This window comes from Camellia sinensis, chromosome 2, assembly GCF_055761805.1.
Source record: "Camellia sinensis isolate YWXY chromosome 2, ASM5576180v1, whole genome shotgun sequence".
In the NCBI taxonomy this organism is placed as follows: domain Eukaryota; kingdom Viridiplantae; phylum Streptophyta; class Magnoliopsida; order Ericales; family Theaceae; genus Camellia; species Camellia sinensis.
In genome coordinates, this window is record NC_138962.1 from 7,367,771 (window position 1) to 7,378,309 (window position 10,539).

A 10,539-nucleotide genomic window follows, 5' to 3' on the forward strand; every position below is an offset into this window, starting at 1 on the left:
AAGGGACTTGTGTTACTTAGGCCCGTAGCCCGATTTAACATAGCAGAACTGGTGTTACTTGGGCCCGTAGCCCGATTTAACATAGCAAAACTGGTGTTACTTAGGCCCGTAGCTCGATTTAACATAGCAAAACTGGTGTTACTTAGGCCCGTAGCCCTATTTAACATGGACCGTATCCTTTTATGCTTAGTACTGCGAAGGTTTATAGTCCTCCAGTACAAGGGACTTTTCAAGGTTAACATCAAACGAAGCTTATACTTGATACATCAAAACAGGGCTATTCATTCATGCTTAACAAAACACTTTCGTCAAAACAAAGCAAGCAAGATTTATCAAAACAAGTATAACATAGCTTTATCAATAATACCACTCACCTAGTTCTTCAGGTGTAGGCTCAAAGCAAGGGTCAAAGTCCTACAACCACATAGCAAACCACATTCTCAAAACAAGCCTTACATGCATGCAAATGATCTCGGCATCCTCACCAGATCCAAGTCAATAACAAAGCAAAACATGATGGGAGTTTAAACGCTGCTCCCGTCTCATGAAAGCACACTGGGTACCAACCAGGTCTTTGCCGAGGTCCCACACATCCTTGCCGAGGTGTGGTCCCACTGGCCTTAACCAAAAGCAAAGCCGGGGAAACCTGGTTTCCCCTTTGAAGGACATGAAGAACATGATGAACATGATCGAGAGGAAGATGAATGCAAGTTCAAAACTTGTTACAAAAATCTGAGATTTCATGCCATGAGTTCAAAACATGGACCTGGGTACCCATACAAGAAGGTCATGCAAGAACAAACGTGAAAAACATGATTCTTATTCCAAACTTCCAGATCAAAACGAGGCTTTCTTCAAGAACACATGAAAACCATTTTCTCTTTCCAAAACAAACTTCAAAACGATGCATGACATGCAAAACAAATCCAATCATGCAATGCAGCTAGAGGATCAACAACAACAATCAAAGTAGATCAAGATTCTAACCTCAAAACTCTAATCCAACGGATCAGACCACGAAGGTCAAGCTTGGAAGACTTGCTCTCACTCAAGAACTTCTCCTAGAATGAACTTCTATTTTTAATTTTCTTCAACTTTTATTTTTATATTTATTCAACTTTCATTTTTATTCAATTTACTTTTCTATTCAACTTCCTTTTTTATTTAATTTCCAAATAGATCGTTAAGGTATAGTGGTTTCGTGAATGAATTTCCATTTTTAATTTTCTGCAGCTTCCATTTTTATTTTTAAGTAACTTCCATTTTATCCAAGTAACTTTTCTATTCAACTTCCTTTTTTATTCAAATTCTAAATAGATCGTTTATGTACAGTGGTTTCTGGATTGAACTTCCATTTTTAATTTTATGTAAGTTTCATTTTTATTTTTATTCAACTTCCATTTTTATTCAATTTACTTTTCTATTAAACTTCATTTTTTATTTAATTTCCAAATAGATCGTTAAGGTATAGCGGTGTCTTGAACGAACTTCCATTTTTAATTTTCTGCAACTTCCATTTTTATTTTTATTCGATTTCCATTTTTATTCAAGTCATTTTTCTATTCAACTTCCTTTTTTATTTAATTTCCAAATAGATCGTTAATGTATAGTGGTTTCTTGAATGAACTTCCATTTTAATTTTCGGCCACATCCATTTTTATTTTCATTTGACTTCCATTTTTATTCAAGTCATTTTTCTTTTCAACTTCCTTTTTTATTTAATTTCCAAATAGATCATTAAGGTATAGTGGTTTCTGGATTGAACTTCCATTTTTAATTTTATGCAACTTTCAATTTTATTTTTATTCATCTTCCATTTTTATTCAATTTATTTTTCTATTAAACTTTCTTTTTTATTTTATTTCCAAATAGATCGTTAAGGTACAGTGGTTTCTTGAATGAACTTTCATTTTTAATTTTCTGCAACTTGTATTTTTATTTTTATTTAACTTCCTTTTTTGTTCAGGCTGCTTTTCTACTCAACTTCCCTTTTTATTTAATTTCCAAATAGATCGTTAAGGTGTAGTGGTTTCTGGATTGAACTTCCATTGTTAATTTTATGCAAGTTTCATTTTTATTTTTATTCAACTTCATTTTTATTCAATTTACTTTTCTATTAAACTTCCTTTTTTATTTAATTTCCAAATAGATCGTTAAGGTATAGTGGTTTCTTGAATGAACTTCCAATTTTTATTTTCTGCAACTTCCGTTTTTATTTCGATTCAACTTCTTTTTTTGTTCAACCTTCTTTTCTATTCAACTTCCTTTTTTATTTAATTTCCAAATAGGTCGTTAAGGTATAGTGGTCTCTGGATTGAATGCCACTGTTTGTGAATGGAATATTGATGGTGAATCAGAATTTGGTATTTACAAAAAGCTACATCAGATGATGATGTATGCCACTGTTTGTCGCCAATACAGTAATAATGATCAGGCCATTGCTAAATTTATTATTAATGGCTTTACCGGCGTTCTCAAAGGATGGTGGGATAATATCATGACTCCCATCCAACAAACCGAAATCCTTACCGCCATTAAACTTGAGCTTGATCCGACTACCAACCAGCAGGTTCAACAGTCTGACGCTGTTTATACCCTTATCCAGACCATTATCTATCATTTTATTGGCACCAGCACTTCTACTCAGGACCGAGGTCGTGAGCTTCTCCAGAATTTGCGTTGCCCATCCTTAACCCATTTTCGCTGGTATAAGGATGTTTTCCTTCTTAAGGTCACCCAACGACCTGATGCCAACAGTACTCATTGGAAAGCCAAATTTATTGATGGCCTTCCTACCCTCTTTGCCGAACGCGTTAGGAAAAAACTTCGCGACCGCCATGACCGGATGTCTATTCCTTATGAATAGTATACATATGGACAACTCTGTTCCGTTATTACAGATGATGGACTTTCTCTGTGTAATGATCTTAAACTTCATTACCAGATGAAACATCAGAATTTAACAGGCAGAAAAGAATTAGGCGAATTTTGCGAACAATTTGCCTATGAACCAGGTATCAAATATCCTAATTCAACCCGAAAAATGTCTCATCGAAAATCCTCCAAACCCTACAGAAAAAAGTCCTCGAAGACTAGCCATCCGAAACCTACCAAGAAGTTTTATCCCAAGAAATCTACCAGTAAACAAAAGGGAAAACCTAAATCAGAAGTAAAGTGCTACAAATGTGGCCAAACAGGACATTATGCTAATAGATGTAGATCAAAAGCTAAATCTAAGGTTAATGAATTAAATCTTGATTCCGATATTAAAGACCAGTTAATTCAAGCCCTAAAAGCTGAAGAACTTTCAACCGATGATGAAATCCCTTCGTAAGATGAGCTTAACCAGTTATATTCCTCTTCCTCAGAGGAAGATGAACCTGAAGAATCTTGCCCTTGCAACACGAATCAGGAACAAATTTCAGAAATTAACTACTGGAAATCTATTGTAGAAATGAATGGTTTACATTTAGGTGAACCCAGTAGTATCAATGTTTTAACCGATACTCAAAAGGATATGCTAGCTGTAGCAGATCAAATCCAAGATCCAGAAATAAAAATAAAATATTTGAAGATGTGTTACGAACACCAACAGACATTAACAGAGACCCCTCCGATTCCAGATTATTCTTATAATCTTCAAACAGTTATTAACAGAATTCAGACTAAATTTGTAGTAGAACATCCAACTACTCTTCAGGATTTAAGGATGGAAATTAATGTCCTCAAAACAGAAGTAAAACACTTACAAATAGCCAGTGAAGCTGCAATCAAAGATATTAAGTATCTTCATACTCAAATTCCAAAACAGAAAGAAAAAGAAACTGAACAGAAACTTGATCTTAACAAGGATGAACCAGAAGCTTCAACCCCTTACCTATTACTTGTTAATCAGGTAACTTTTCAGAAGTGGTATATTAAAATATCTTTTATGATTAAACCGGATTTTATCATTAAGGATGCTATTGCCTTAGTTGATAGTGGAGCAGATATGAACTGTATCCAAGAAGGTATAGTTCCCACCAGATATTTTGAAAAGACTACCCAGAGCCTTACCAGTGCAAGCGGAAATTCTCTCCAGATTAGGTATAAAATTCCAGAAGCTTATATTTGTAATCAAGATCTTTGTCTTCCAACATCTTTTGTTTTAGTCAGAAATCTTGCAACAAATATTATCTTAGGCACTCCTTTTCTTTGTCTCTTGATGCCTATCCAGAAAATTGACTCAACAGGAATTTACTCCCAGTTACAAGGACAATCAGTGATTTTTGAATTTATCACTCAACCATATACTAAAGAATTAGATCAGATTCGTGATTTAATTTCTGTTAAACAAAACCAGATAAATTTAATTCAAAAAGAAGTCTCTTTTTTGACAACAGAACAAAGACTCAATCAATCTGCTTTTCAACAGAAAATTAAATTAATTGAAAAAGAATTTCAATCAGAAGTTTATGGTACTGTTCCAAATGCTTTTTGGAATCGCAAAAAGTATACTGTAACATTACCATATGAACCAGATTTTGATGAAAAATATATTCCAACTAGGGCTCGCCCTAGCCAGATGAAAAAGGAATATATGGAATTATGCAAAACAGAAATTCAAAGTCTTCTTGATAAGAAACTCATCCGTCCTAGTCACTCCCCGTGGAGTTGTACTGCTTTTTATGTTAACAAAAATGCAGAATTAGAACGAGGCATACCTCGCCTTGTGATTAACTACAAACCGTTAAATGATCATCTGAAATGGATCCGATATCCTATTCCAAATAAAAAAGATCTTCTAGATCGTCTCTAGGATGCCATCATCTTCTCAAAATTTGATCTTAAATCAGGATATTGGCAAATTGAAATTGCTAAACAGGATCGCTATAAAACAACTTTTACAGTACCCTTTGCGCATTATGAATGGAATGTTATGCCATTTGGTCTAAAAAATGCCCCATCAGAATTTCAACATATCATGAATGATATCTTTAATCCTTTTTACCTCATACCAGAAACTATTATTCCAGACCTACTCCACCAGATATACTTTATGAAGAAGCATACCTTAATGAACAGAATAGTTACCATGAAAATTCAATTGTATTTCCTGAATTTGTGCTGGTGATAAAGTATCTTGGTCAGGATTGGATTCAGCTCTAAGCATGTGGATAGATCCACCACTAGATTGTCCTGGAGGTTTAGGAGGTTCTGGAGGGCGGACATTAAGAGTCTGCATTTTCTGTAGAAGGGTATCCATAAACTTAGTATTAGACGATTTTAACTTAAAGTTAGTAATGTCTAATGATGGTTTAATTGATACAGGATGGAGCGTAGAAACTCCGGTCACTGGTGGAGCTAAAGTTCTATCCTTAAAGGTAGAAACAGCTTCTTCAATACGGATTAATTGTTTACTGATGGTTTGACAGATAAGATTAGTATAATTATTCTGTCGGGCTAAAGAGGCTTCAGCTTTACTAAGTTTAACAGATTGTGCATCAATATATGCTGTGGCTAATAAAGGTTGTCTGGTAGTTTCCCCATTGGGTGCCAATTCTAAGGCTTGTGCTGGCGGATGCAGAGAATAAATAACTTGGCCTTCAGTAGTTGTCCAAGCTTTATACTGGTCTTCAATAACTGCTATTTGTGGTTGAACAGTGGTATGATACCAGTCAACAAAGGGAATCAATTTCTGGTGTAACTCAAGATATTGGTAATATTGAGTCTTATAACTGGCTAATTGGTCAGGGGTATAATTGGTAAAATACCAATTTCGAAATTCTTTGTATTTTTCCTGGTTAAATTCCTGGTTTAATATTTTCCTATTTTTACTTCCTGATGTAAAATCCATTAAATATGAAAATTCATATCGCTGGCCGTTGGGCTATCTGGTGATGGTGTTGGTGCGGTATAAACACCATGAGGGATCTGATTTTGGGAAAGACGGATTCCTTGAATTTCGGAAGTCATAGGATCATCCTGAGGATCACTGGGTGGTCTACTAGGAGGTCTTGAAGGTATCTGTTGTAGAATGTTTTCAATCTGTCTTCTGGTAGGGAGATTATCGACAGACTAACGACTGGATTCTGGATAGTCCACTTGGTAAGGAGGGACCGATCTAAAACTGTTATTAGAAAAACTTCTAGGTGCAGTCCTAAAACTGGCATTAGAAGAATTGCTTCTGGTAAGCATGGGTTTCTGAAACCTGAGGTAAACATTACCTCTATCTGTTTGGATAACATCATCTATGTTATGTTGTATGAGCGGTTTTGGAGGGACAGCATTGGGAATTTCCCATCTGTCAGGAAAAGTTATATCCTTCCAAGGGATTAACTTAGGAACGGCTACTTGACTGCTGTAAAGATTTGTTTCAATTAAAACTGTTTTTCCTGCTTCAGTTTTCTTTTTGACATAAGGATTTAAAGTTGTTAAAGCCTTAATACAAATTCTGGAATGAACTGAAAAAGGAGGTGTTCCTGGTTTATACTGATAACCATGAGTAAGAACTCTAAGTTCAAGGGTTTCGGAAAGATTAGTATCACACAGGGCAACACTAAGATTCGGGTAAATATCAAAATAAACTGGTCCATGAGACAAACTTGTCTCAATGGCTCCCATAAGAGAGGCACGCCAATCTAGGCATCGGCCATCTCGAAGGGTGCACTGAATACTGGTGTTTTGACCAAGAAGGGTCAAGGGTTTAAAGGCAATCTGAACTAATCCTATATGGATGTACTTATACTGTTTAACAAATGGAATAAAATCATTTATATGAATTAAATGAATGATTTCATCATTGTTTTGGATACAGGATGCATGTTCAAAAGTTTTAATTATTTTTTTACTAAGAAAGTTAAAAGTTCCTTTCCTGTAAATGGTTGCTGGATCTACTGTTGGGATAGTCCATTTATCTAGGGCTTCCTTAACGTCCTGGTAGGCTACTAATTCAGCAGCTTCGGCTAATGAGGAAATTGTATTTCCTACAGATGTTACTGATCCTGCTTCTGGTATTTCTACGGTATTTGTTTGGGGGTCTGACATGGTTGTCTTGTGATCATATATGTCTAATTTATTAAATTTATATTTTTATTATGTGATAACTAAAACGTGGCTCTGATACCATGAATGGTGCTCACTAAAGGTTTTGGCTAGCACGTCTGTCAACGACTTACGGGCATCAACGGTCAAACGCACTCTCTGCAACACGACCTAAACCCTACGTGACTTGGGTGACGTCCCAGTAACCCTAACATTTAATTAACCTTACAAAAGCACAAACCCAAGAATTAATATACACATAATAATAACATAAATAGAACAAATTAGGACATATATGATCTCATATTACCTTTACTGTTGGGGTGGCGGAGGCCTTCTGGCCGCCCACGTCACTAGCTGCTCGTTAATCAACTCCTGGAGTTCCCGCAGGTACTGGTCACAATTTTCTACCCTTTCTGTGATGTACTGTTGTGTATAACGATCAGGTGGAAGGCTAAGATAATATCTTTTCTGACTAAGCTAGAATTGTTGTGTTGATAAATATAATTCTAATAGATCAACAAAGGACATTCATAGCACACAAATAGTAATTTTATTGAGGAAGTACAAATATTTTACAAGAGGGGGGTTGGAGAGATAATTTATGAGAAAAGAAAGAAAAACTGAAAATTTTTAAGTGCCTCAACAAGGGTGCAGGCCATCCCTTAAATAGAACAAAAAGAAAATAAGAAATTATTTTATAACGACAGGTGGCATTCTTCCGTTGGACCGACAGAATTCCTCCTTATCACCTTATCTTCAATTGTCGGAAGTGGGGAACAGCTTTATCCCTGATACTGATGGAGCATCTGCTTTTCTGGAAAGTTGTTTGTCCTATTGTGCCGACGCCTTAAAGCTCGGGACCCTTGCCTTTACTGTTCTTGTCTTTAGCCATCTTTTCCGCAACAACAGCTGTAAGGGAATCCCAAAAGTCGCCAAGGTTGGGTTCCACTTCATCTTCAGATTAAGATTCTCCTGCTAGCATGTGATCAGTAGGATCATGCTCATGTTCTGGTTCGGATGGAGTCTAACTGGTACCTGACCGCATTGAAACGTCATCATCTGGATGTACTGATTGGAGAAATTGTTCTTTCAGATAATCCATGCTTTTAACAATTAATTCATTATCTGAGAGATGAGGGTATTTCTGTTTTAACTCCTTTTGTATTTGAACAAAGGGGTTAGGGACTGATGACGAAGATGGTGCTGGTAAAGCTGGTTGCTTGACTGAATCCCAGCAAGCCTTGGTGTGCTGTTGAATTTTCGGAATGAGATCCTTAAGATCCATTTTATCCCACCATTTGACGAAAAAGATTCTTTTCAAACGGGGAACCTTATTCTGATAATCACAGGCAAAGTCCCATTTCCATATCCAGGGAATACTGAAGCGGATAGAAAAATGGACAATGGATTTACTGATTGATAATTCTCTGTTTTTGTTTAAAAATGCATAGGCACGGGAATAAGCCACGTGCCAGAGATTATATTCTGTTCTGACAGATTCTGGTAAAATATCCAAAGAAAGTCCGAACTTATCCCACCAAATGAGGAACCAGTTAGGAACATCATTTTTGAGAACATCGGACGTAATACGGATAAACCAAGAATGATTCTTGATGGGGTTCTGATAATAAAAAACCTGGGTAAACGCATCAATGTAATCCCAGTAAGAATATTTGGTCTGTTTATTGCGGAGATCAAGATCCCGTGTGGTATGCGGATGAATGCCCCAAGTAGAAATGGGCATGATATTGCGGATGACAATTTTACTGAACTGAATGGGGCTGGCCGCCTTGTTGACATCATGGAAAGTATGCTTGATTTCAGCAGCGCCAGTTTCAATCATTATCTGTTCATAAATATACCTATACTGATCAAAGTGAGGAGGTGACTGTTGAGTGGTGAGATATCGGCGTTTGATCTCCCACGGATCGGTCATCCACTGTTCATCTGACGGTTCGATCCAAAGGACCGTTTCCTCAGAAATACTGTTTGGGGTATATGGATCTTCAGGCCTAAGGAGAATATCCTTAGCCGTAGGATTACTGGTTTGTCCTCCTCGTCGAGAGAGGGGTGGATATTCTGATGGATCATAGCGAGGATTGGAACCCCGGCCACGACCACGACCTCGATGGCCTCTACTGGTCATTTGCGGATTTCTGCAAATATTCGCGAGTCAAAAAGTCAGGCAAAGAATTAGTTTCTCCTTTAATATATTCAATATCAAAATCGAAATTAGATAAATAACTTTGCCAGCTTACGAATATCTGTTTTGAAACAAGATTTCTAACATCTTGCTTAAATATATGTCGAGCAGCAGAGCAATCAACTCTGATGATAAAGTGCTGGTTTAAAAGATCATCCTGGAATTTATATACACATTTGACAATGGCTAAGCATTCCTGTTTAATGCCTGGATAATTTAAAGCAGCTTTATTCCAATGCCCAGAATGAAAACGTAAAAGTTCTTCGTTCTGAGTTCTGAGTTTTAGTGGTTCCTAGAATGAACTTCCATTTTTAATTTTCTTCAACTTTTATTTTTATATTTATTCAACTTTCATTTTTATTCAATTTACTTTTCTATTCAACTTCCTTTTTTATTTAATTTCCAAATAGATCGTTAAGGTATAGTGGTTTCTTGAATGAATTTCCATTTTTAATTTTCTGCAGCTTCCATTTTTATTTTTAAGTAACTTCCATTTTATTCAAGTAACTTTTCTATTCAACTTCCTTTTTTTTTCAAATTCTAAATAGATCGTTTACGTACAGTGGTTTCTGGATTGAACTTCCATTTTTAATTTTATGTAAGTTTCATTTTTAGTTTTATTCAACTTCCATTTTTATTCAATTTACTTTTCTATTAAACTTCATTTTTTATTTAATTTCCAAATAGATCGTTAAGGTATAGCGGTTTCTTGAACAAACTTCCATTTTTAATTTCCTGCAACTTCCATTTTTATTTTTATTCAATTTCCATTTTTATTCAAGTCATTTTTTTATTCAACTTCCTTTTTTATTTAATTTCCAAATAGATCGTTAAGGTATAGTGGTTTCTTGAATGAACTTCCATTTTTAATTTTCGGCCACATCCATTTTTATTTTCATTTGACTTCCATTTTTATTCGAGTCATTTTTCTTTTCAACTTCCTTTTTTATTTAATTTCCAAATAGATCATTAAGGTATAGTGGTTTCTGGATTGAACTTCCATTTTTAATTTTATGCAACTTTCAATTTTATTTTTATTCATCTTCCATTTTTATTCAATTTATTTTTCTATTAAACTTTCTTTTTTATTTTATTTCCAAATAGATCGTTAAGGTACAGTGGTTTCTTGAATGAACTTTCATTTTTAATTTTCTGCAACTTGTATTTTTATTTTTATTTAACTTCCTTTTTTGTTCAGGCTGCTTTTCTACTCAACTTCCCTTTTTATTTAATTTCCAAATAGATCGTTAAGGTGTAGTGGTTTCTGGATTGAACTTCCATTGTTAATTTTATGCAAGTTTCATTTTTAT

The 10,539-nt window shown here is 35.3% G+C and overlaps 1 protein-coding gene across 1 annotated transcript; it reads left to right on the plus strand.

The window, feature by feature from the left end:
* Positions 1 to 2,392: 2,392 nt before the first annotated feature.
* Positions 2,393 to 3,334, plus strand: LOC145820746 (uncharacterized). The gene is made up of 2 exons (XM_082917346.1): positions 2,393 to 2,756; positions 2,901 to 3,334. The coding sequence occupies exons 1-2, from the start codon at positions 2,393 to 2,395 to the stop codon at positions 3,332 to 3,334; spliced, it is 798 nt and encodes a 265-aa protein (XP_082773472.1).
* Positions 3,335 to 10,539: the final 7,205 nt, after the last annotated feature.